At 45.5% G+C, this 27,885-nt stretch overlaps 2 protein-coding genes and 1 non-coding gene across 3 annotated transcripts in view; 1 reads left to right on the forward strand and 2 right to left on the reverse strand.

Annotated features, from left to right (window-relative positions):
* LOC129381927 (uncharacterized) overlaps positions 1-490 on the reverse strand; it is a 1,062-nt gene extending 572 nt beyond the window's left edge. Inside the window, exon 1 of the mRNA XM_055065199.2 lies at positions 1-490. This exon is cut by the window's left edge and continues 572 nt beyond it. Within this exon, the coding sequence (XP_054921174.2) occupies positions 1-490 (490 nt within the window).
* Positions 491-14,482: 13,992 nt separating this feature from the next.
* LOC140213418 (uncharacterized) lies at positions 14,483-26,075 on the reverse strand. Its single transcript, XM_072284635.1, has 10 exons — positions 25,880-26,075; positions 24,770-24,882; positions 24,417-24,672; positions 24,113-24,180; positions 23,147-23,218; positions 21,024-21,089; positions 19,737-19,871; positions 18,706-18,905; positions 16,507-16,572; positions 14,483-14,495 (listed from the first exon to the last, which is right to left on the reverse strand). Exons 1-10 carry the CDS (start codon positions 26,073-26,075, stop codon positions 14,483-14,485), a joined length of 1,185 nt encoding a protein of 394 aa, XP_072140736.1.
* TRNAF-GAA (transfer RNA phenylalanine (anticodon GAA)) lies at positions 16,023-16,097 on the forward strand. The gene has a single exon. It is a non-coding gene; the product is annotated as a tRNA-Phe (tRNA).
* Positions 26,076-27,885: the final 1,810 nt, after the last annotated feature.

Here is a 27,885-nt window from a genome sequence, read left to right on the forward strand (position 1 = left end):
TTTGAACTATCCGGAGGTCGGTGGAACCAGGCGTCGCGACCGCTTGTAGTAAAGACACGCAGTCAGTGTAGATGGACACCTCGCCCGTCCCCTCGCGGCCGCGAACGTACGCCAGGGCCTCCGCGAAGGCAATCACCTCCGCGCAGTAAGCGCTCGTGGCGGCGTGCACGCGAAAATGCCCCACGGCGCCAATCCTATCCCCCGGGCCGAGAACGACAAAAGTGGCGCCCGACGAATGCGCCGTATACGAGCCGTCGGTGAATACGTGAAGACCCGCGGCGCGCGATGTCCTGCGCGCCGCCGCCACCGACAATCGCACGCACGGGAACGCGCGCACCTCGGCCGGGTGTGCTTCCCAGGGGTCAGCCGGGTACAATATGTCGCGCGGGGAGAACGCGAGGTCGCCAAACTCGACCGCCTCGCGCAGGGCGAAGAGCCGAAACTCAGCCACGGCCCTGTCCAGCTCGAGCGACAGAGGCGGCACCCGCATCAACACCTGAAGCGACGCCGTGCGCGTCGACCGATAGGCGCCCGACAGCGACAGCAGGACCGTTCGCTGCGTTGTTGTCACGTAGGCGCTGAGCCTGCAATCTGGCTTGGCAGACCATCACACCGCGGACGCGTACGTTAAGGCCGGCAGCATCACCTGATGGTATAGGCGTGTTAACATCACCAGCCGCAGGGGCCCCTGCATCTGTACGAACGTCATCGCTCTGCAGGCCAGATGTTGTGCCTTCTCTTTAAGGCTGTCGGCCGTCTATCAAAGACCACGCCCAGGACCTTGAGAGCCTCCACGAATTTCAGGCCCCTGCCAGAATTGCCCAGGCGGATCGTGGGGCGCATGCGTTCCATGCCGCCGTGCCCGTGAGAAAACAGGACGCAGTGCGTCTTATCCATATTTAGACTGAGCTTCGCGCTCTCTGCCTACGCCACCACCCGCCGAAGAGCCTCCGAGCCCACCGCGCCGAGCTCGTCGCGCGACTTGGCCGAGATGACGATGATGGTGTCATCGGCGTATGCCTGCGCGGTTACTCCGGCGGGCATAGGAAGTTCCAGGAGCTCGTGGATGACAACGTTCCACAGCAGTGGCGAGAGCGGCGAACCCTGAGGACTGCCCAACGACGGGCTGGCCTCGACCGCGCCCGCGTGGGAGGCGAACACCACTCGCCTGTCCTCCTGGAACGATCGAAGCAGGTGGTAGAGGTTGCTCGGTTGCCCCCATTCCCTAAAGAATTTAAGGACCAGGGGGTGCCACACACTGTCGAACACGCCGCGAAAGTCCAGTGACAAAAATGGCCGGTGTCTTGGCCTCCATAAGCTCCAAGAGACGGGTCTTCAGCTGGTACAGGGCCATGACGGCGCTCCTCCCGTGGGTGAAGCCGTACTGGCGCTCGTGCAAGTGCCCTCGGCTCTTCAAAAACTAATAGAGCCGGCCGTTCAGGAGCCGCTCTAGCACCTTGCCCAGCACCGACGTGACGCATATGGGCCTGTACGAAGTGGGCAGCTCGGGCGCTCTTTGAGGCTTCGGTATGAAAATAATGCGTCCCGTGCGCCAGCACAGGGGGAAGTATCCCAGTGCGAGTGCCGCATTGAAAATTTTTAAAAGAAAGGCCCCGTGAAACCGCGCTAGCTCCTTGACGACGTAGGACGCGATCCTGTCGGGCCCGGGGGCCGACGCGTCCGTTGCTTTGCGCAGATCGCGCGCGTTTCTTCTGGTCAACAAAGTGCCTCGTCATCCTATTAGTGACTCGCATAAAAAGCGGCTTTCGGCATCGACGACAGCCGCGCTCCCGACAGCTGAAATGGTGCGGTTGCGTCTCGAACGCGAACCGGCCGATTTTCGGGGCGATGTGTGTGTGTTGGCGCGACGCGCTATACACGAGGGCCTCGCAACCCGAGTGGCAAATGCACGCCATGTCCTGTTCCAGTCGTGTGGCGTCTGATCGAACGACAGACAGACTCCAGATAGGACCTTGTGTTCCTCCTGGGGCTGTAACAGCGAGGCCGGCATTGACTGCCGCCTCGCGCACACTAGAACAGGGAGGGCTGCTTCTTCTTACACGATACACGTCATTATGGAATAAATCTTTAAACGTTTGTGCGACTCATACATCAACGACATTGAGGTGCTACGAGGGGATTCTCACACCCTTCTGAACATAGAGTTTCCTAGAAAAATTACTAGAGGGAACTCTGGCGCTAGTGTCTACGGGAGCTGCAATGGGAGCGGCTGTACCAGCATGGGAATTATATGGAAAGACATGAATTTGCCTTAACTTCGTCCCTCTGGCCTCAAACGGCCTCGTGACTTTGTAAACTCGTCATTTTCAGCAGTGTGCAGCGTAAAAAATAATCAAATAAACATCATTAGAATTGCCCTACGGTAGGATTCGAACACAGGGACTCTAGCGCAGAAGCCTGATATTGAAACAATTAAGCCGCGGACGCACGCGAATGAAACGCCCTTATGAATTTATCGCGGGCATGCCAGTGCTTTGAGACGCTTGGCGCGTTTCGATTTGGCCACCTGGACAAACTCAATCGTTGCAATTAATAGCAATTCTACGCGTTCCCGGCGTCTTCACCACTTCGAAGAATATAGATTGCGCTGAAATGTACGACAATAACATTTATATAGCGTAATATACAAAGCCACAAGAACGTCTGAATCCGCAAGCACGAAGATCAGACAAATCCATGTACTTCCGATCATTCCCATGACTGCAGCGCCAGAGTTCCCTCTAGTAATGTTTGCAGGAAACTCTATGCTTCCGAAGTCCCAGGCATAGAGTGTCTCACTACATTACCTAGAGGGAAATCTGGCGCTGCTGCGCTGTGGTATGCATGGGAATGCCGGTATATTGTGGATTCGGATTGGCATCGTTCTCGTAGAGACAGGACACCTTGAAGACGCGCTTGGCAAGTACCGTTCCGTCTGTCACAATGATTCATTTTCTACTAGAACAGCACGTAAAAAGCTGTTTTAGCTTTATTATTACTCGAAAACATGTTTCGTTTAACTATGAGAATTTGTTATTGTGTGTACGACTACATGTTACGTAAAAAGAATCAGCGGGCCGCTAAAGTTGGAGGACAGACGACAAGGTTCGCGTTCGCTTTGAAACGGTTGGTCGTCTGTTCTTGCTTTTCTTCGCTTGGTCATGAATCGTGGGTGAGTAAAGATGTAATATGCCTGAATGGAAACATTTTATGAAGATTTTTCTTTGAGAACGCGTTATTTGCGTAGCCATATCCACGTTTTAGACGAAGCCTCTTACAACACCAGCCAACACGAGCCTCGCAGACACATATACCGTCATTCCCATGACGGCACGGTGCCCCCTTAAGAAACTTCCATAGACGGTGGCGCCAGATTACCCTCTAGGTGTTATAGTGAGAAGCTCTATGGTCCCAGGGGCCTGCTATTCACCGTTTTAAATACACACAAGACCTCAAATGCTTGACTATATCCTCTGCGAGGTTTTCATAACACCTGTAGTGTATACAAGTCTACGACGCCATGCGTCCAACAGCGCGTTGCCTACGAACGCCGTCATACTGCCGCTTCGGGACTCTGACGCAGAACGCGTTGCTTGCTGGCGTTTGATACGCTCAATGAAGTCACCGTACAAAAGCTGTTGTGGATTTCCACTTTAAAAAAAATTATGCAATAACTGTTTAGTATATTGCTTTGAGAACGCTTACCTGTCTTCAAAATCTTCCGCTTCTCTTCTGACTTTTCTTCCTTCCACTTCTGTTTTAGGTTTCCCCAGCACTTCTTCAATTATTTGAAGTCGCGAGCAGTTACGCCGTGCTGGGCGTTGTACTCCGTGCACAACCGTTTCCATGCTTGTGTCTTCGCACTCAGAGACGCGACATCTGTTTTCTTGAACTCTATCACTTTCTTGTACTTATTAACGAAGCTTATCAACATCGATTTTTCTTCTGCCGTGAATCGCGGCGCCGGTTTTCGAGAAGCATGCAACGCAACGTCGAGTTCTGACTCCATGCTTGCTTTTCTGCTTGCGGGAGCTGCTGTGGATTTTCTAGGATGCTAGTGTCTATTTGCGCACGTTGGATTATACTTTCTGTGAGGTTATTTCTTCCTTTTCGAGTTTCTGGGTGGTCAAAACGCGCACTTCAAACGCTTTTTGGTTAGCGTAATTTTCTGCGACTACAGTAAAGATATTCTGTTCGAGTTAGTATTGTACTCTCGCTCCCAGATGCGCCGCACCGTGACTTGGCGACGACTTGACGAAGGAAGGCATCTGGAGCGTCTATGAAACGCAATGCCCGTCTCTGTCGCGTTCAAGTAAGGCGCTGCTTTATGGCGGACTTGATCAAGTCAAGTCGTGGCTTCAAGTTAAGGTGCGTTTATGAATACGGGGGTAAGTCCGAAACGACGTCAGTCGGGGCTTCGAGTACGCCTCCCGCGCTGGTCACACTCGTGCTCGGAAATGGCGAAAGGGCCGCGCTAGCGTGCCTCGAATCGATCGGCCGGCGGCCCCGTAGGGGGACAGAAAGGCGATTGTTCAGGAAACCGTACTGGCCATTGGCGAGAAATTGCCGTTCGCGCATTTGGTGGACGCGCTGCGCTTTCACGACTTCGGCATTGTGCTGCCGACGTAAGCTTTCAATCTTGCTCGCGGCGTTACGAGGCGGCACGACTTTCGCCGAACGCTCGTCGAAAGTGGCACGAGTACGGCCCCATGGAGGTACTTATCAGGGTACTTAGCAGGGTACTTATCGCTGCTATTATAGGCGGGTCCCAGAGAGCAGTCGCCCCCAAAGCGACCTGGGTGTTTGATATGCGGCGCGCTTCGTGCCCGTCAAGCGTGTCCCCGGTATCGCTCCCGTGGATCCCACAGCTGACGTCTGCAGCCTCATCCGCTTGATGCGTTAGGGGCTGGTTGTCGGACGACGCTTTTTCCACGATATCGAGGTGTGTTCCGCATCGTCATCGGACGAGTCAAATACGAAAGCGCCGAAGGCGCGGGCGTGACCCGTCGCCTAGCGGCTTTGCCGTCTCGGCTACGTTGCAAGTGTCGGTCGGTCCACCAGTGCTGCGGGCTCGAGAGAAACCGCAAGCCGCGATCGAGTCGACACAACCAATCTATCGAGAATGTTGCGTGCTTCTTGCCGCGTGGCGATACCCGGCCCTGCGGGGAGGGCGCCGTAGCGAGCTCGAACGCCGTCGTCTCGGACTGTGCAAAGTGCTACACTTTGCGAGAACGAAGCGTGTTGGGGCGCCTGAAGGTGGCCTCGGCATCGCAAAAACGGCGTACGGCCTGCTTGAAAGGCTGGACGCGCAGTTGAACGATTACCTGGTTGATCCTGCCAGTAATCATATGCTTGTCTCAAAGATTAAGCCATGCATGTCTAAGTACATGCCGAAATACCCGTACAAAATTGACTGTTGATTAACCATTGATATATTGTTGGGAAATTGTTGAAACAACGGAGTTTAACAAATTTTCAAGAGCAATTGAGTTCACTCAACCCTTGCACAACAATATTACTGTTGAGTGTTCTCAATAAACAATTTATTGGGTAATTTGTGTTGATTTTTCTAGTTGTTTTTTTGTTGTGTAGCAGTTGAGTCCAGTATACAAAAATTAGGACTCGCATATGAAGACATTCCATACATGTTTTGCGATGCGTTCCAACCTCATTCCTGTCACTTGGCGGCAGGTAGGTTCTTCTTTCGCCTCGCTTTCATTAAAAGAAAATTATGTGTGACCGATGGGGTGGAATCGAACGTCGGCCGTCGAGCCCGGTACTCTAACCAATATGCCACGAGCGCGCGCATACTCCTCTCATTCGAAATCCAGTAAGCTCTGAAATGCGTGCCACTTCCTGGTGCTGTCGCTACAGCTGCCGCTTTGCAGCGCCTATCTCCGGGACCGCCTCACTTTCGTAGCTATTTTCGCTACGTAAAAACTGCAACGTTAGACTAGATTCATGACCGCCCAAGATCATAACGATTTATTTCTTCGCCGGTGTACAAATGCCATCGTCGTTTTAACATACACTAGATGACATAACCATTGGTACGATCCGAAATGAGCACGTTTCGGGGAGCAGAAGAATGCGAAATTCACTTGCAAACACGGTGACTACGCGCATGTGGAGTTCCCCAAAAGTAGACACGGCGGCAGCGCGGCCGGCGATAAGACAGGTGCCGACAGGCGACGACGCCACCTTCGAGCATCGGACGCACTGTGGGAACCGTAGGATGCAAGCGCGCACACGCTACAAACATACACGGGTGAGGTCTTCGAATTTCCTGCGACGTACCCTTTGTTCGGAAAGTAAATATAGCTTTTTTTTTATTCAACGGCCGTGGTACTGCAGATCAAACAACGAACTCGCTTTGAGATCGCAGCGCGCAGCCGCTGTAACCATTGACTTCAAAGAGCTTCGGATTCAGCAACAGCCGCAACAGTATCACAGCTAATCGCTGTATCTGCGGCTGCTCCCGTTTCTCGCCTTGCAAGAAGCACGCGATTTATTTGAGCCTCGCCGAACTGTCGTCCTCTCATTTCCCAAGCCTGCAGGTCTGGTATGTTCAGTTAAGAACACCAAAGGGAAATGAAAGAAATACAGGTAACGGACTCTTATCGTACCTTACTTGTCACCTCGTCATCTGCAAAGATGCTGCAAACTATTTTAAAAGCTTTATTTTTGTAAAAGTGGCAAAACTAATAGCAATCTTTACTTCTAGGTGGCGCAACAAACGTTAAGTTAGCGTTCGGGTGTGTATGTGTGCGCGCAAGCGGGTGCAACCGAGCTTCGTTTTGCGCACACTTTTGCAACAGTACACACGGTTACTGCTAGTTTCGTAGTCGCATCTTTTGGTTGTAGTATTTATTGTTTCGGCTACAAATGAGGTAGTTCTTAAAAAATTATGAAGGTTAGTTGATGACAAATTATTGCTAATTAATTAGCGGTTCTTAAGTGTCGTTATTTTGTGTTTGAAAGTTTTTTATAACTGAATACGATAGTGAAGCTGTGAACGGCTTTCGGACTCAGTTATTCGGTTGCAGTTGTGCGGTGGTTCACGCCTCGTGATTTTTCATGACAGTATTTTTCTTTTTTGGACATCATGACGCACATTTTAGTGAAATGCTTTAACGACGATAAGTGGGACGTTTATCGGTTGAAGTGGTTGGCTCATCCAGCTACTAGTCTTCTACTGATGTGCGAGCCTGACGGTTTTGATGAGTTGCGCGGCAGAGGCCCTGATGCCTGTTGGAGAGAAGGCACCCCGAAACAGTCGCAGCCGCACTTCTGAAGATAGGTAAGTAATCTCGTTTTCTTGGGCACGTAGCCTTCTTTTCTATTTTGACATTGACGAGCGTGACATGTTAAACACACCGTTCACTTTCTTCAAGCAAACCGCATGCCCCGGAGCAAATGCGCGCGATACTAACTCTCGCTGCCGCCGTCACTTCGTTTGAAACAATGGTAGGCGAAGAGGCAGCGGCGCCCCATGTGCGTAAAATTGCATTGCTTCATTTGTTCCTGTCTAATAACGTTTCCTTCATTTGTATGAGAGAACACAATTGGAACATAAGGATCGGCTTCTCTGCGCAGTGATAATTTTGTACAGTGGCCACGTCATCTTTCATGGGGGCTCACGTATGCCGTCTAAGAGCTTGTTATCGCGTTCCGATACGTGAGAGGCGCGCTGCCTTTCAAGGTATTTAGGCAGGAACTACGAGCTTAGGAGAACCGCGACAAATAATCGTGCAGCAGGTGTGCAGCTGTGCTACGCTTGTACCACACTCGTACCGGAAGGCAGTGTTGCACTTCACGCTTACGCATTTCGTAACTATGGCGGCCTCCGTGGCAATTTGGGGCTCGAGGTCGTGGATACAATCCCTGCAGCGGCCGCATTCCAAAGGAGCGGAATGCAAAAACGCTCGTGCATTGTGCATTGTATGCACGTAAAAAATTCCAGGAAGTCAAAATTAATACGGAGTCCCCAACTACGACGTGCCTCATAATCAGATCGTTGGTTTGGCACGTGGAACATCAGAATTATTTTTTTTTTCCGTAGTGGCTCATCGTATACCATACGGTTAGTGTGATCACCTTTTGTGCCGTAGCGGTTAAGCGCGCCTCGATTTAGGTTGCGGCTAATGATGCGACCGCGAAAGATATTTCGCCTCTCTGGGATTTGCGGAGAACGGCCAACCGGTTAGTCACAGCTTCCGCGCGGTGACTGTACACGGATACACAGCGCAAATGAACAGAGGGGTGGTGACGACGTGGGCAAAGAACACACCCGCCGACGGGCTCACCTTATCGCCTATCACCGCCAAAACTATCGCAGTAAGCATCTTTATCTATCGCGGTGGGTTGCCGTTGAAGGCGTACTGTGCAATTTTAATAAGCGATAACCGAAGCATGCGACCGTTCTCTGCTGCCTCTTTGAGTTGGACCGATCCGAATGTGCGTTGTTTCCAGAAGCGAAAGGAGCGCCAATCGGCGCATTGTCGCCTCGAGCTAAGCGTCGCACTCGAGCACCGTTTGCGCGGTAAAGAATGACGCGTGCATGAAGCTAGCTCACTGCGCGGACGCTACCGCGCAAAACGCGCAAGGGCGTGTAAGCGACGTTCCGCACACAAATCGCGCGGGATGCTCGGAGCCACGCCGGAGCGGCTAGCTTCAAAGAAGCGGTACATGTTCTCACTCGTACAGGCACGCTCACGCTCGCATCGCTCTCGGCGTATGTTTAGGTCATTCCTTCTACTGGACTTCTACCCAAAGATTCGATATCTGTTTCGTATCGGCTATGCACTGTCGCGTGGTCTTTCGTTCTGCGAGAGAACCGGGAATATTTTCCCCACTGTGAAACATCGCTGTGCGTGTTTTAGGTAACATTTACCGTAGCAACCCATTTCTTCCTTTTCTGGACGGCACTCGTAAAGAGTCGCAAATTTTTAGTTGCCAGTATAGTGTGTACTTCTATTTCGTGCGTAGTTATGTGCAGTGTGTGGCGCTGAGCACGAGGTCGCGGGATCGAATCCCGGCCACGCCGGCCGCATTTCGATGGGGGCGAAATGCGAAAACACCCGTGTACTTAGATTTAAGTGCACGTTAAAGAAACCCAGGTGGTCGAAATTTGCGGAGTCCACTACGGCGTGCCTCATAATCAGAAAGTGGTGTTGGTACGTAAAACCCCATAATTCAATTTTTTGCAGTGTGTGGAAGATTCTTAATCCGCGTAATCTCATTTTCTATCCGCATTCCCTTCTCACAGGTTACGTATGCAGCAAATTCCCAGGTGCTAAAGTGTTCTACGCCAAAAGCACCTTGGCGTCGTGCAAGAGACACCCGTTGATATGTGGCTGATCCACTAGCAAGCTCGCATCTCTGTTGCCACTCTCCATCAAGTGGGGTTTTCAACTATTTCTTGTGCTGCTCTGTGGTGTACTAGCTGCCGCATGGACGCTGTGAAGGCTTACTTTCGATTTGCTCTGGCGTTTAGTAGTAAAGGATGCGCTACCTTTTGAGGGGAGGCATTTACTTTTGTTTGTGAGAATGTTTACCAGCCTAACCAAGTGATACGTGCGTACTGTAAACAGCAGCACGAACAGAGGCGGACCGCGGACGACGAAATAGGTAGGAGCACACAAGAGCGCAAGCTCTACTAAAAGTTTGCTTTTGATGACAAAAGTATTAAACACACTTGTCAACTTGGCAAAGGTAAAAATCCGTGCATGCGTGGCAGAAACAGCCACGTGCGACAAGAAAAAAATATGAAAAAGCCATGTCATGTAGAATAAACGTGCGTGAAAAACGAACTATCGGACAAATCTTTCAAAAAAGCGAAAGATTTGTCCGAGAAGTGATACTACCCAACGAGAAATACTCTTTTGAGAACTGCAACTTTTTCCCACTAAGGGCAACGGATAACTTGGTTACGCATTTGTTTCGTTTGTGATCAATAAATATTGCTTCTGGAACTCCTCTGGTGTTGCGGTATAGAGCAGAAAGAACGATTGTTTCATCACAAAGACCAGAACACAAGAGGACTTATGGAAGCATTATTTATTGATCACGAAGAAATATTCATAAGCAAGATTTCTGTGACCCTTAGTGGGAAAGAATTGCTGCAGTACTTCTCGTTATCACTTACAGGACAAACCTTTCAATTTTCACGTTTTTGTTAGTTTTTGACGCACATGTTTATTCTACAGGACGTATTTCGGTCCTTTTTTGTTGTGCCGGGCTGTTTCTGCTGCGCATCCATGGCTTTTTCTTTGTGAAGTTGGCCAGTGTGTTTAAAATCTTCGTCTTCACGAATAAACTTAGTTGAGTCAGCGTTCATGTGTGTTCCTACCTTAATTCATCCTTCTCCTCTCTGTTTGGGTGGTTGTCAAATATAAATGTACACCGAATTGGCGAAGTGTCCATAGAATTGATACATGAAGTTATTTGCGCTGTTTATTTCAGGAAGAACGCTATAGGGTCTTATCTTGTCTTTGTTTTTGACACTGAGTACGTTTTTCTAGTTCAACTTCAAGGAGTCCCCTGAGGAAGCCAATAAGAGTGATGGTAACTTCCTTTGTGCGTAAGATTTATGCATTTCATCCATTCAAGGCATGACATGGCACATGCCTGATTGTAGGTTGCAAGCATTCGTAGTAAGATCTACTTTTCGGTTCTGATGACGCTTCTTTGTACTGCGCTGCATTCTCCAGGCACATGAACCTTTTTATGCTTTAAGTGGATGCGTTCCTTTTCTATATGTTGGAGCGAAAATTGTGAGCTTAAATATGCATATATCTCATTTTCCTTGTAATATTTTTGAACATGGGTGCTGTAGCTCCCTCCGTCTTTCAGTTACTTCTTTGTCCCAATTTTTATGCAACCTTTATGTATTTTATGCAGCAAAATTCTGGTGCTATTTTAATAACATTTTACCTGCGAAATTGAGGTAATTGGTGTTTTGTATATGCATTTATTTGCGTTTTTCACTGTCTCACCCATCTGGCTGTCGAGTCATTGGAACCTTTTCTCATCCTTTATGACTATTTCTGGGGTACCTGATACTGATAGCGCAGGTGACCATTTATTTGGCTGTTTGGAATTCTGTTAGCCGTGTGTTACTACCAATTTTTTGTGCTAAATAATTATTTTTTCTCTTATCGTTCAAGGTATTAGCCTTTCCTTATCTCTTTATTGACTGAGGTACCACTTAGTTGCTGGGTATAGGGAAAAAGGCCCTAAAAAGTGCTTTAATTAGCTTTGTGCAAATCCAGAAAAATTATACCTGAAAATACCAACAAACTCTTCTGTACCCCAAATTAACATAATCAAATGGTGTACTGTTTGTTCTTGACTTGTGCCAGGGAGATAAGCTGTTTTCATTACACAAAAGCTTTACAAGTTGATTTCTGAAGAAAGCCATCCTGGCTTGTCAGAAACATGATTCAGGTGTTCACCATGCCCGACAACTTTCTAAATGGTGTCTCGTCAAATAATAGATAAGTTGAGGGATGTTATTTTATTAAATAATTGGGCAACATGAAAATATATATATCTCGAAGACAAAGCTCAGGCAAGTGTACTTTGGTACTTCATTAAAGTTTAATCGCGGTGAAAGGCGTGTGCTAAAGCTTGTATATATTTGCGTGAAGTCATTTGTTTCAAGTTTGTTATTTTGCCTTCTCACAGCCCTAGCTCTTCCTGTGATGTGTTAGTGTGCGCAACATTTTAATGTAACATATTCAGATGTCTTTTGTGTATTCACATGCAAGCCCTATTGAAAAAATATGTACGATAATTGAACGAGAACTTCTCTACGCTATTATTGCTTCGTAGACTCAACGACATCGTATGTCACATGTGTACGAGAGGACATCGTCACTGAACGAGATTCTCGTATGGCTACAGTAAGCGAGATCGTTCTCGTATGGGTATGTTAAACGAGATTATTCTCGCATAGCTACGCTCAACGATATCGTTCTCGCATGGCGACGCTCAACGATATCGTTCTCGCATGGCTACGCTCAACGATATCGTTCTCGCATGGCTACGCTCAACGATATCGTTCTCGTTTGTGTATGCTACATGAAAATGTTCTCTTCAGCTATGCAAAAGACGCTATTCTTTTTAGCTAGATTGTACAAGTGTTCTCATTTGTGTTGAACGAGTTCTTTTGTTCATGCAATATTTCTGATGAAGTTGCACACAGTAACATCGTCTGCCAACACTGCAGCGAGTGAATTTCAATCGCACAGTCGAGCAATGAGCCAGCTCCGAAGAGGACACTTTTTAGGGCACGCAGCACAAACCATAAACCATCCTTATTTCGCATCACGCAGCATGGTGGCCAGGTGCTTGTTAAAGTCCTTGAGCGTCCTGGCCTCTGTGTCCACAGCGCTCGGATGTTTCGCCACGAAGTGCTCGTATGACTCTGCAAACAAAGCATGCTCTGTTAGATTCCACAAGCCATTGGAACTGACATGCACAGTAGGTGGCTCCACTGCGTAACTGATTGGGCTAGTTCTGGCACGATATTGAGTGTAAAGCGTGAACATCTCACAGAGAAACTGCAAAAATAGAACACGGAGGCTTATGAGTTTTTTACCAACGTAAATTGATATTTCAACATTAACCACAGCAGTTGAAAGCAAGCGCTCGTCCTCGCATTGTCTTGTTCCCATTTCTGTGTAATGTTCGTGTTTTACAAACAGTATAAATGGCTGCAGAATTGCAATAAAAGACCACAGAAATAGTCTAATACATTTCCACACATATTTTACATTAAATTATCAAGTATATACCAGCTCATGCAAGTGACTACACAAATTACACAGCTTTTCGCTACCGCACCGCGGAATATGCAGATGGAAAACACTGCATAGATGCCAGTGCAGAACTATTAATAGGAAAGATTAATGCACCTATAATACCACTATAGAAACTAAGTGATAGTTTTTGTTAGCGAGAGCGCATCACTAAATATGCACATACAGCTATGCATGCCCCTGATGTGTAGATGTAAACTATGTCGGCCCATATAAGAAGATCACCTCTATACAACCCCATCTTACCGACAGCCCATTATATTCGTGCAGAAATAGCACCATGCGATAGGCATTGCTCCTTTAACTTCAAAACACTTCGCAATCGTTATGAAAACATGAGCTAGCAGGACAGGGTCTACTTCGAACTGCACCAAGTTTTTCTGGTGTTAATGCTGGCTTTGCCTCGCCACCTTCCTTCAGTTTGCGCATGCAAATTTTGCCCGTCACACTCCTGCCGACCAATTCATGTGGCTGCCACAGGCACCGGGCAACCTCTCTGGCAAATGTGCTGTCTGTCTTTGCTTGATTGACCCACGTCCACTTGTTGGCACAGATAAATAGGCCATTTCCAATGTGAACCTACGAAAGATAAAAATTGCAAGAGATTAATTACTCAAATACAAAAGAGCATATGTACTCTCAGAAAAAGTCTCTGTTCTTGAAATAATGGATAAAAAAGGTAACAGTTATTAAGGAAAAGTAGGTTGCCAAACAGTGATGGCACTCAAGGATAAAACCAAGATATATGCAAAAGGTTCAAAGTTTACGCCCTGACTGTAGGAAGCCCTAGTCGATGAAGCTTCACTGATAATGGCCCAGGGACAACAATTCTACCTCGGAGGATTCACCACATTTAATCCCACAGTCAGCGACAAGCACCTTTTGTACGGGATATACTAGTTTTTATTTAGACTTGAGAAAAAGTCTAGGGAAGCAGATGGGAAGAGTAGAAAACCACAGTAAAACTTATTGCACGCTTAAGGAGCTGCTTTGTCCCAGAGCTAGCAATCTTACCCTTGAGGCTGAAAACAGTTCTTGCAGTACCCCAGTGAGCTCAAATTACACATGCGGTGAAAGAAAGGGTGTAATACAGTAAAACCTCATTCATTCAAATTTCACAGGACTGGAACTAAATTCTGAATTAACCAAATGTTGAATTGTTAAGGGTATGAAAAGAAAAAAAACAAATGTTCACACCAACACACTTTTATACTGAATCAATCCGCAAATCCTGTTTCTACTTCACGTATAAGCAGTGCAGGAGCTGCAGATGTCATTTCGCGACTGATCATACTGCTCGCAAAGGGCCTTGAGGAAGTACTTTCTTTGCAGTGCAGTCATAGCACAAGACGTGGCCGCATCTTTGTCGGAGGCATGCTATTCACTACCATATGTCCATCCCGATAATTTTTTCACCACTGAGCTGGCTGTACAACAGATTGTACAACAATCTCAATGTAACTGGCTGATTGGATGCAAGCCTGGCCACAGTACAATCACTATCCTCGATAGCCACCATGTTTGTGAGACAGCATGCATTGCACCAAGTCACAATGAACTACTACTTGTCACAACAGCTGCGAACGAAACCGTGGTCATGATCATCACGACTACAGAGGGCAATTATGCAGTTCTGAAGGCAGGTGGCCAATGCAGTGTCATGCAAGGCAGCTAGCAAATGCGAGAATAAAGACACAACAAGGCATGACACATTTTGGCATCCCTGTACAATTTCCCCCAATGACAAGGCAATGTTGACTTGCTGTGTCATTTCAGTTGGACACTGGCACTGCTTTTGCTCTTTTGCATTGCACAATAGTCGCACACCTTGCTCAGAGCCCGAGTCATTAGGCAATACCTAATGTCACGTGCAGTGCTGAACTAATTGAATAGAAGTACTCATCCTCTGGAGGAAAAAAGAAATGTCTTACAATGCAGAAAGGATGACAGGACAGAAAGGGTACTAGTCTTCAACTGGTTTCATGGCATTGAAAAAAAAAGCTCTTAAATGTTACACAATAGCATAAGCAACTGTTCAACACATGGTACTTTCACCAAACCACATTCCACGCACATGTAGGATACCACCGTTAGCATGGGTTTTTCTTTATTGGGTAGCGCAACAGATGCAGGACTTAAACTATATCAGATATCTTTTATGCAATGAGCTTCCTGCAACATTCTGCATTACTCTATTATTTTTTCTCTCCTAGAACGTATGCTGCCAGTTCCTTATGGTATAGTGACAAGGGCACAATGTAAACGCACCTGTCTACTAAGTATTTAATATGAACAGCTTCTATTACACCACATGTCAGCTGCTGTCCGGCCCCGCCCCGATACTGCACTGGTCAAACAAAGGTGCAACCACACTTTCTACAATGGCACGCTACCGACTAACTGCCAAATTTCTTTACATTGTTATGCTCCCGTAGCCAATCATTCAGGCATCATCCTGTTTGTCCTACATAGAGAATCTAAAGCACTGCAGGTGTAATTGCCCGATGATGCACGAGGCACAATCAACAAACTTATTTTCACGCCTTTTTTCGCAGTGGAGTTTGGCATCATCATTTGGGTTAGTCATCCAGCATACCCTTGCTAGCTTGTTTGGTACAGAGAATACTAGTTGTACATTCAATCGCTGGCCAATCTTTTTCGAGTTGTGTGATAACTTATGTATTTAATAAAAAGAAAAGCCTCGCAGTTGAAAAACAATTTGTCCTGGTCTGGAACTCGAACCTGGGACCACTGCCTTGCCGGGGCAGCCGCTCTACCATCCGAGCTAACCAAGCGGCTAGTAGATGGCAGGGCGAAGTCAAATTTGTCGACAACTCGAAGCAAAGGCAAGAGTTTGACCTAATAGTTCTACAGAAACCCGCAAGTTGGAGAGAAGTAATTAATAAAGGGTAAAGCAGACATCCAACCGTTCATAGCAATTGCCAAGATATTCTTGCAGAAAAAAAGGGGTTGATTAGCAGCCGAGAAAATTTAAACCAAACTTGATTTTTGCTCTCTTTTCTCGTACTGAATGTTGCCTACAGTCGTGGCTGCGAATGATTTGCGGTTGCGGATTATCAATGCCTTGGCACGCCCCTATTTACCTTGTGGTTTTCTGCAGAAATATTAGGTCAAACTCTTGCCTTTAATTGCTTCGAGTTGTCAACAAGTTCGACTTCGCCCTGCCATCTGCTAGCCGCCAGGTTAGCTCAGATGGTAGAGCGGCTGCCCCGAAAAGGCAGTGGTCCCGGGTTCGAGTCCCGGACCAGGACAAATTGTTTTTTAACTGCGAGGCTTTTCTTTTTATTAAATACATAAGTTATCACACAACTCGAAAAAGATTGGCCAGCGATTGAATGTACAACTAGTATTCTCTGCACCTAACAAGCTAGCAAGGGTATGCTGGATGACTAACCCAAATGATGATGCCAAACTCCACTGCGAAAAAAGGCGTGAAAATAAGTTTGTTGATTGTGCCTTTATTAATCTTTATATGCACTGCGAATGAACTTGAAATACTAGCACGTCAGCACCTGTTATTTCTTCAGAACACTGCTGTACTGGCTGCTTTGACAACTGCATACACTAAGCTCCACGGTTAGTACCGAGTAAAGTACTCGGCACATATTTTCGTTTATAATGACATAAACTAGTTTGATTGAGATAAGCAAACACAGCTTGCCTTTCCACCAACTGGTGTGAAGAGTCGAGCTTCCACACCCAGCTCTGCAGGTACTGGGACTGGCCCCTGAAATAAAAGCAGCACACCTATGTGGTTAGCCAACCTACCTTTCCTAGTATTTCTGCTTTACACAAAAAATATCAAACCTGACATTAGAAAGAATACCCTACAGAAGACTGCATACAATAAGCATGCATAATCAGTGAATGTGATTATATCTCATTTCCACATTGCTTGTGCATCAAGCACGTGGTATAAGACTAGCCAGCATCGCCACTGGCAAAAAGTAAACTACAAACTACGTAAGCAGAACCTATCTGGAGATATATTAAAAGTTTTTTTTTTTTTATAAATGGTTCTTCAATGCTATAAACACAAATTTTCCCACGCCAAACAAGTTCATTAGTGTAGCATTCAATTAACACATAGTCGAACCTCAGGATAGCAAAAGCCTGAGACAATATTCTGGCCACAATGAAATAAGGTTTTCAGCTGTTGGAGAATTGTGAAACAATCCCCAAGCTTTGTTTTGATTTTTGAGAGCTTTCCTAGATTCGTCATTCCACCATGGGTTGCGACGATTCGTTGCCAGTCCGTTAAATTGTTTAATACATTTTGTTGCAGCATCAATAACACAATCAGTTAGGTATGCCACAGCATCATCTACGTTAAAATCAGAATTGTCATCACCGCCTAAATATAAGTGTTCTCGGAAAAGTTCCCAGTTTGCAGATTCGAGGTTTCATCAAAGAAAATGCGGACAGCATGCATCTGGTTTTGTTACCTTTAATGTAATTGGGAAGTAGTCACTCCCATAGGGATTCTTCAGAACAGACCACTCCGGGTACGGAAATAGTGAGCTCGAAACTATGCTCAAGTCTATGGACGAGTATATTTTATGTGTAACAGTGTAGTATGTTGGTTCTTTTTTGTTCAATAAGCATGCACCTGAAGAAAACAAAATTTTCTATCAGGCGCCCACACGCATCCGCACATGTGTTGTCCCACATGGGCCTATGTGCATTTAGATCACCACGACTACATATGGTGGAGGAAGTTCATCGATCAAGCTGTGAAACTCTGCTTTAGTAAGTTGACAGGAAGGGGAGACGTACATCAAACTAACCGTGATTAGCTGACCAAATAGCACAGCTCGTAATGCAACTGCCTCGAGGGGGGTTCAGAGATTTATTTGCCGACATTCAACGCCCTTATAGACTATTACGGCTACACGCCCTGAGAAGGCGAGTGCATCATCACGGACTTTGCGGAAAGTGGCATATTGCCTTAGAAAGTTGGTCTGCATTAATTTTAGGTGTGTTTCTTGTACACATGGCACCTTTGGAGTGAATTTGCGGAGGAGTTCTTTAACATCGTCAAGGTTGTGAAGAAGTCCGCTCACGTTCCATTGTAATATTTGCGTATCCATATGGGAACGAGGTTAGTGCTGTGTGTCTAACAAGAAAAGTTAGGTTACAGGGCCCTTTGCCGGTCCCATAATGCGATGTTTCTCTGTTATGGAACGGTCAAGATTCTCGCCGCTCCTAAGGCGCTGGTGGTGCCGTTTGACTAAGTGTTGTGTCCATCGCCTCCTGCGAGGCGCTGGACACCGGCTCTTGAGAGCGATTTGTTTGTCGAGAAAGCCTCTTAAGTGATGAGGCCTTTGAGGCCACCAGCCCAGAGGTCGATGGCCCCTTGATCTCGGACGGTGGAACAGCGCCAGCTGCAACCGCCCAGGGGGCAGGTGACTGCACTGCCGGCTCACTGTGTACGGGCCGGACAGCCGCTGGAGGCAGATGTGGCACTGCCCCGACGCGCCACTTTGGCAAGAAGGATACATGCCTGCGTGCCTCTTTAAACGAAATTTGCTCTTTGATTTTGATTGCCATTGTTTCTTTTCCTTTTTTCCAAGATGGGCAGGACCGCGAGTACGCAGGGTGCTCCCCTTCACAATTCAGTGTGCAGTGTTCGCGCATGACTCGGACGGATGTTCATGGTCGCTGCCATTTGGCACAGGTTATTCAGCCATAGCAGTTCTGGGAACTGTGGCCGAACCTTTGACATTTAAAGCATCGGAGGAAATTTGGTATATATGGCCTGACCCTGATCTTCACATAGCCTGCCTCGATTGTTTCAGGCAGAACACCTGAGCCGAATGTGAGAATAAGATGCTTAGTCTGTATTTCTTTACCATCGCACCTCATCTTGATTCGTTTTACACTGATCACATTCTGGTCACCCCAGCCTTCAAGTAGTTCAGCCTCTGTCAGATCAATCAGGTCACTATCAAATACAACACCACGGCTGGTGTTCATGGTGCGATGCGGCGTCACATTCACTGGAACGTCGCCAAAAGACAAGATTCGGCAGCCTTTCATATTGATTTTTATCTCGGAGTTCTAAAAGGAGATCTCCACTAGGAAGTTTGGAAAGTTTATAGCCTTGACCAAGAACATCGGTTATTGATTTCGACACCAGAAAAGGAGATCATTCTCACTGACATTGCGGTTTTCTCGGAATGTATGACATGGAATTTGGGAAAGTTTTCAGTATGTTGGCCATAGAAGCTAAATACTTCTTCGGTGCGCCCTCGTTTATGAGGGCGATCAGCAAGTGGGGGAAAAGAACATGCCATAAATATATGCGGAAATTCGGCAGCACCGCCAACCACCGACCTCCATATGGTGCCCAACAAGGGAATGATGCAAGACCGTGAAAAAACACATCCTGCAGGCGCCAGCTGTACGTACCCTACTATAACCAAATCTGTTATAACCAAGGTTGGCTATCCCACACAAGGTTAACCCTTGCTGTTTGGAAAAAGTGGAAGTAAGAGGAAGCCAAGAGGAAACAGGGAAGATCGAAAGCAAGAGAAAGACAAAGATTAGAGGAGGATAGGAAAGGGCAACTACCGATTTCTCCCGCGTGGGTCAGTCTGGGGTTGCCATCTACGTGAAGCAGAGGCCAAAGAGGTGCGTACTGTGCCTTCTGAGCAGGAGGCAGATAGCTCTATCCGCATAGCACGATTCTCATAATGAGTTGGCATAAACTAGTATACAAAGTACGATTCGAAAATTCAAGCAGACCAACTGCAAGTGCATTCATGGCAATGTTAGTTCTTCAGTATGACACAATGTTTAACAAGAGGAAATAAACACTTTGTTAGGCTTTGTCTAGCATGCATAGCGGCTTAGCAGGTGCAAATTATCAGGATAAATCTATACACTCACATGGGTGGAAGGCACATGGCTGGCTACTTGGCTGCCTGCCACCTCTTCTCGAGGCCCAAGGACGCAGCTGGGCTTTGTCGACTCGCAATGAGCTGGCAGTGCCCCATCCATTGGGGCAGTGCCGAGATCCAAATCCTGAACACAAATAGCAAGTTGATAGCACATCATAGCAACGAGTACCTCAAGGGTGTACAATAGATGCAGGTTAGAGAACAAATACAACTGAGCAATACAGTGTGGCAGCCCATGCAGAACACCAAAAAATAATAATGCAGATCCAAGACACACTGGAGTCAACGTGAAGCAAAGTCTTAGTGACATGCTTAATGAAGTGCTATAAAAGTAAAGGTGCATATAATAGTGTTTACTTTCACCCTGTGGGACCTGTAATTTTAATTATGCAATGTTTGTTTGTTCACCATAAACATATGTGCGCAAGTGTCTCATGCAATTTCTTTTTCTTTATGCACTACACTGCTCACAGGTTATGCCATATTGCAAATGCCAAACAAAGCAGATGCAGATACACATTGTGAGATGTCTACTGCATGCAGCGATGCAACAATGACAAAAGCAACATCATGATGTTTGTATGGCACACATCTAGCTAAATTTAATGATTCTGTACCCCCTTGGGTCACAGTGGCACATGCCGAATGCCTAAACCCAAGGTGCCACTGGATATAACATGCTATTCCATTAAGAGGTCAGTGTGATTTAAAAATACCTTCAAGTCATCATTATACCCACATCTTAAATAGCAACTTTCTTTTTATCCAGAATATAGCATGCTAACTGGCATTAGTGAGTCCGAGAGCGTACAGAGCTATGTCAGCCCAAGTGCTGGAGCCTGCAATCTTTGCATATAAACCTGCATATACATATCCACAATCATACCTACAAAGATACCACAGCAGCAGCAACCATGCCAAACACAGGCTTAGGAAAAGGGGAGATAGAAAAATATAGGAAAAAAGCTTAGCTTCAAGAAAAAAGTGCTCGCAATCCAAAACAGCTAAAGACAATGTTCACTAGGTCATCTTATTCTGCTAAAAATTAACAAGACAGTGCTTTCGCCCACTCACTTCAGCATCCGCTCTCTTAGATAAAGTGGCGAAAGCAACAATATCATTTATAGTCCCGTGGCTGCTACATTAGGCTTGCAAAGTACAAACCAAATGCGTACAAATCTGTCTTCGTTCTGGCTGTTCAGATTTCCAGATCTTAATTTTTCGCAGCCCCATGCAAAACACACTAGTTGGGCTTTCATGTATTGTGTATACATACCTCATACAGCGTGGTAGACTCTTGTTGATCAATTGCCATTCGGGAGTTTTCCTGAATGAAATTATCCTGAAATCCAGGAACCAACCACATTGCAATTACCACCACACATCAATTCTTTAAATGTGTAGGCCACAAGCTTATCAGCATTAGGACATGAACTATAAAGAAGCTATGCGAAGTGTCTAAGAGCAATGGCAAAGTTCTTTTTGAGCCCTTTTCTGAAATTAAACAGGGCCTAACCTGCCACCTTCCTTGCCAATGGCTCAAAACACATAGATCTAGACCGAGAAGCAAGAAGCGTGCTTGTCAGCTACTACTTAAACATATGTCTGGGCTAGAAAAAACGATTGCTTGGGAGAAGAATGTAGGAATGACACAGCACAACAGGAAAGAGAAACATCACACTGATTGTTCATTTGGTTGCTGCATGGGGACAACCTGAAGTGTGTGCATTCTTCAGTCTAAATTCAATGCAAGCTTACCCAATATTTGAAGCTTTAAACCACGTAAAAATTTGTGTCACACTACATGGTGCTCTTCAGCTGAATGCATAAGGTTATCTTGCTGGCGGAAATACTACGGCCCATGTGTTGCCTCATGTGTGACAACTATGCAACACTGCAGAGCACTACATGCTATCACTACTGTTGAGAACTAGTAAAGCCCCAGAAACTTGTAGTAAATAATTATACTATTGCATATTGCTGCGCTGGAAGAAAAACACCAGCTTTTTAATTTGTATAGGTCAAGATGTTCACAAGTATACCAACTTGTACTTGCTCCACGCTTATTTCACAGGCATAGGAGGGTGCTAGTGAGTAATGATAGGTGCAAGGATGTGTGTATGAATGGGAGTGTTAACAAGCTTGAGGGGACGTATGGATAACAGCAAGTGCTGATAAACACGACTATGAATGAAATTTGGTGGCAGCGCGTTTCAGTGAATGCGAGTATAATAGGTGGCTGTCCACAAGTGCGAGTGAATGTAATGTGAGTGAATGGTTGTGGATGCAAGAATTATCATGACTGGGTACCATTAAGTGTCAATGCAAGCAACTGCAAATGCCACATGATACTGTATACCATTTTGTATTGCACTATGCGGGAATAGATTTTCTTTCTTTCATGAATGCAAGTGCCAATGACTGCGAGTGAGTGCATAGCCTCCAAATATATAGGCGAGCAAGTATGAGCGAGTATCAGCTTTTTCTGCCTATGGCTGTTTAATGCAAAGGAGATATAATAACCTGGCCTTTGGACGTGAATCCCAAAGATTATGAGAAAAGCCATGTAAAGGGCTCCAGATACTTTTTTAAAACCTCAGGTTCGTCAATGTACACATAAATTGTTGCATGAGGTGTTTTGAATTCTGGCTTCATTGGATTGTGGCTCACAACACTGATAATTATTTCTTTTTACTTTGTGCTCTGTGGTAGGACGTCGCAGTGGCTGAACCACAGTGGTGGGTATAACTTTAGCTAAATTTGAAACGGAAGTAACAGCTAGTGCTACAGGCACTTTCCTGTGTCGTATATTTTTTCTCCCTTGTTGTTAGTGCTGTTATGTTTATTTGACAGCGAAAACATAACCCTTAATGAAAGTTTACACATTATTTCTTGCACTGCGAAATACATTTTTATTTCAGAAAACAATTGTAATGATCTTGTCGCTGAGAAATCTACACTGCAGACATATTAGCAGGGTTCCATGCATTGCACAATAATGCTACCTAGTGCTCACCAGTGATACAGAAGCTAGACTGTACACAAGCAGGAATGTGCAAAGAAGCAAAGAAAATCTTATCCACAGTAACTAGTATATAGCCATAAGTACAGTATTACGTGCACTAACATGCACGAAATGTGCATAGCGCATAACAAAGCCGTACATATGCAAACTAGAAATGCTGTTGAGTAACACACACTCCCCATTCCTTGGTTTGATTACCTTAAATTATAACTCAGCATAAAATATACGACACCAAAGCTCAATACCATCAAGTTTACACGAGCATTTCGTGGTAAGTTAGATTTGTTTTAAAGTTGACTACATAAATAATGAGCAATGCATAATGCATAGTCATTTCTAACAAATAAATATACCAATGCCAATGAAGTTCTCACCTCACATGGCTTCATGGGAGCTTCCCGGACTGTTTGCTGCAAATCATCGCTGCAAACATTTGCAGCACAACCCTAAAGGGCAATTGAAGAACAGTACAGTTATCAGAAGTCCATTTACATTTTCTCCAATAGGCACTGGTAAAAGAGTAAGGCCATTAAGGCTTGTAGGGTTTTGTTTTTGACACAAACCTTTACTGCAAATTAAAAAGTTTAGCTGCTTTAGACAAATTGCCGTAGCTATTAGATTCCCACGTGCTTAGAGATATGCATTGATAATTGTGCAGTTAAATGCATGGAGGAAGGAAAGATATAGGAGGGAGCATTACGTCAGGCAGCCAGCCTTGGCAAGCGAACGCTCCATGAAGCCACAGTAGTGGCCCAACATGTGACCTCTTTGTTCGAGATCTGCTAAGACGTTTGGTTCCCAGTAGCTATGCCAATATTTATTCGGTGCACGCTTGTTCAGCTGCCTTGCCGTGGCTCTGCCTGCAGAGTGGGAACACTAAAACCAGCCGCAAACTTCGGCATGCGACCACAGGTTGGGTCACCAGGTTGGCTTCAATCGCGTTGCGGTACGCTCCAACCTATATTTTTCCTTCCTCCATGGTTAAAGGTAAACAGGCTAAAGTTTTGCAAAATGTGAGATCAGTGCATGATCTCACAATACAGAAGTGTCATTTATTAGTTGTTTATTAGGATGCAGCTAGACTCGTGTACTTAGATCGACAAATATTATTTTGCTGCTGCTTAGATGAGAAATTCTATATCAAGTACTATGGGTGCAAATCATGTCAGCTGCGAAAGAAATGTCATGATAGAAGTGTGATTGTGGCAGCAAAAGGTTAAACTAGATCGTCAAGTAACCAAATTTATAAATCTGTCCATGGGAAACAGTGCATGACTTGATTTGACATTTCAAAATCATGAAATTTTGCTCCCCATAAAATAACATGCCACATTACATACCTGTGAAGGCAGCCTTGCCGCACGAACTTCTTTTCTTAGTGCCTCAATTATGGAGGCCTCCATGGAATCTGCATGGTGCACATTTACATAAACACAATCATAATTGTCACATAAATGTCCACACATAGCACAATTAATTCCACTGACTAGCATTAATCTAAAACCTTAGCTTGCATGCTGAGGCATTTTACTACACCATTCATGCACAAGGACTGACAGCACACTTGTGAGGCGACACAGAATACTGCAAAAATAAATTTCTAAGCAAAGTGACACCGTCATTTAAAAATAAATTATTGCTCACTCATCCTCTCCTCGAGTAAGCTGTGGAGTTTCTGGTTCTGCTGCCGCTCTTCAATCCGCTGCTGCTCGGATATTCTTAACTTGTTTTTGAGCCCTGCAATTTCATTTTCCGCTTTCTTCAGCATCTTCCGGGGCACCAAGTCATCTTCACTGCTGGAGTCCGTATCTCCAGCAGCAGATTTCTTCTCAAGGATCTTCTGCATTCTTGATTTTTTTGCACTTTCTAGTCGGCGCCGCTTTTCCTTTGTTGGTACATCCTAGTAATAATGTAAATGGCAAGAGGAAAATGAAGTTGCATAATATTTGTTTCGGCAAACTTTGCAATTGTTAAAGCATTATTATCATTATTATTACCTTGAGGGCTGGCTTCTGCATGTGGCGATGTCTCTCACTTGATTGCTCAAACACGTCCATGCGAACAGGCTTGTGCTGCTTCGACATCCTGGCAATCAAATCAGCTTTGCCACCTGAAGGATAATGTAAACAAAATGCTGATTACAATAAAATATGGCATTTGTGATGGTCATCGCAAATGCCATATTAGGCGCTATTAGCGGCCACATTAGGCGCTAAATATAACTGAGGGATTCTACAAGACATACAGAAAAGGAAAAGGAACAAGCGGAAGCAGTAAGTGCCCCAAAACAAGCACACTACAGCATCGGCATTTTGTTGCTTCACATCACATCCGTTAACAGGTTGCGTGCTAACGTGTGTTAATTAACACAGGTTAAGTCTTGATGCAGCAGGTTTCCGTTCTTTTGAACACATGTCGCACGTGTCAAATGAGAAACATAGGGTCTGTTGAGCTAAAATTTTCGGTAGAGTCGGCAACGAGGCCCAATTTCAGACCAAGTAACGCGTGGCGAGCACATACAAGGCTACATTTTTTTAAGTTATTTTCCCATTTCCTTTATCAATGACATATAAGCCGCCTATGTTGTAACCACGATCGCACCGTGAGTTGTATGCTAAGATAGGCCGCGATTATGTGACAATGCCTTACGCCGATTCTATGCCACTCTAGCGCGGTCGGAGCGTCACTATGACCACTGATGCTCCGAGAAGGAATAACGTTGGAAAAGTCATCGCCATAACATCGCAGCACTAATCTCGTCGATCAGGACTCGTTACGATAACTGGACCCAATAAAGGAACGCGCACACAGTGCTGTGTGCATGCTTCATTTAGCGACATAGAGGCTGCATGAAATGCAGCGCAAAGCACCGCGATCTGCACCTGTTACTATAATCTCAGGTGCTTTCCTGAGGCCTGCGTTTGCCTGTTACATGCGCCCTCCTGGAGAAGTACTTGTGAAAAATTCAATATATCGTCGCAACGAAAAAAAAAAAGCACCCAGCTACGAGAAAAGCCCCCCGCGACATCTACAACACCAGTCACAACTTTGCCCTGCGATCGACCCCCGCGAAGCAAATGAAGTGTTGAAAGTTGATATATACTCACATCCCAACACCATGATGTTGCCGGAGTAGTACCCTTCCTCGCCTTCGAAGCCTTTTCGATGGTCTTTCCAATAAATGCGCTTGTTGCACGCCAAATCGTTCATGTCGTTGGGACTGAAATCCTTTATGAGGCTTACCGAGACGATCGCCTTGCCTCCGTCCTGATATTCCACATACGCGTGCGTCGGCGCTGACATTTCCAAGGACAAACATAAAAAGCACACTAACACAAAGAAATAAATACGAGGCCTACAAAAGTACAAAAAGTAATCAAAAAAGTTATATATATAATTAAAGATGAAGGAACTATACACTGAATACACACATACAAATAAATTAATATAAGCACTTACAGAGAAAACTTAAAAGAAAAAAGAATCACGGCACTACACTGAAATTAAGCTATATATAGATACAGTAATAAAGATATAAAAGATAATATAAAAGAGATATAAAAAGATATAAAAGAGATATAGAAAAAGGAAGTATGAATATATACGAATAGGAATATAAGAATGAAAAAAAACGTGGCGTATGCAGAAATATGGCGAGGGAAGCAGCGACGATAGCAGGAGCTAGGGTAGCAGGGCTTTGCACAAAGACGTACACACTCTTTTACAGTCTTGTATGGCTTGTAGTAAATATGCATAGACTGCTGACACCGTATACGAATTTATGGAGGTACTGACTGTGTGTGCTCTGTGTTGCCACATGGCAGTGGAGAAAAGAAAAATTAAAAAACGTTTATGCACAATCTTCAACACATGTCGGCCATGCCGTATTCTCAGTTCCGTCGTGTGCAGGCCGCAAAAGCATAGCCTTTGAGATCTAATACCAATTGAAATTGTCGATGCGCCATGGATTCAATACTACCTATTTGCAATATGCTTAAGGAACCATTTAAATATGGCGTTATCTTATCTTGATAATACCTTTTTGAGGATCCTCAGCGCCGAATTTGACGTCTATGACGTGTTTCTGACTCCCGCAACCACTTCCGCCTTCTGCTGCAAGCAACAGCATGGCCTTCAAGATCAACGTTTATTACGTTGGTGAGGACATCGCTGGGCCGTGGATTTCGACACCACCTGTCATTATTATTGAATCTCCACCCTCACGCGAACCGATTCGCGGAACATAAAGATCTGTTCGTGTCTCACGTGCTTAGGTGTGATAACCTGAATAACCGCAGTGTACGTTATGAATCAAATTTTCGATACGTTTCTTTCCTCCTGTGGTGCATGTGGCCTGCATTTAGTTGCGTGTGTCTGGTACATCGTCAGGGTATTTTTGTCACAGAAGTTATTGAACTTAGAGCCGGAGTAATAGCTCAGGCCTGAGCTGTTAGCAGTTAAAAAATACGGCCAGTATATATTGGTCAAAAAGAAAAAAAAAGGTTGTTACTATTTTTATGAGTACTGCTACCATTTAAATGTGGCTGATGGTAAGACGTAACAAGTGTCCCAAAGGGGCACTCAAGGTTTATTAACTATTAGGTCCATTATATCTTTCTACCTGCAGCTGTCCCTCTCTTTTTAGCGCAACTCCAAGCTCACGTGATACATCATATACAAAAAATTAGAGAGAGGGGAAGGGAAAGGAGGGAAGAAATACTTTAAACTTCAATTAAGCATCTTGCCTTCGGTATGCGCACGCATGCTTTCAACACATCATGATAATTCTACACTCGAGAGCAAAAGTGCTTAGACGACGGTATTAGCAAAAAGATTTATCGTTTAGCACAGCTCGCGCGCCGTGCGACGCAATCGTCTCAATGAATTACATTAGTCGAACAGGCACCTTCATTTCAGCCTGCATGCCAAGCTACCAAGAAATCGGGCAGAACTCATGTACGATATGACTATCAAAGTATTCGATTAGCCGAAACGCATCTGTGACGCGGGTACCTGCAGCCGGGCTCCTGTAGCTCTCTCGCTTCCTCATGGACACGTTGTGCCTTCTGGCGTCGCCGCCGTGAAGTACGCGCAAGCCCACAGACATGTAAAC

This window comes from Dermacentor andersoni, chromosome 10 (genome assembly GCF_023375885.2).
Source record: "Dermacentor andersoni chromosome 10, qqDerAnde1_hic_scaffold, whole genome shotgun sequence".
In the NCBI taxonomy this organism is placed as follows: domain Eukaryota; kingdom Metazoa; phylum Arthropoda; class Arachnida; order Ixodida; family Ixodidae; genus Dermacentor; species Dermacentor andersoni.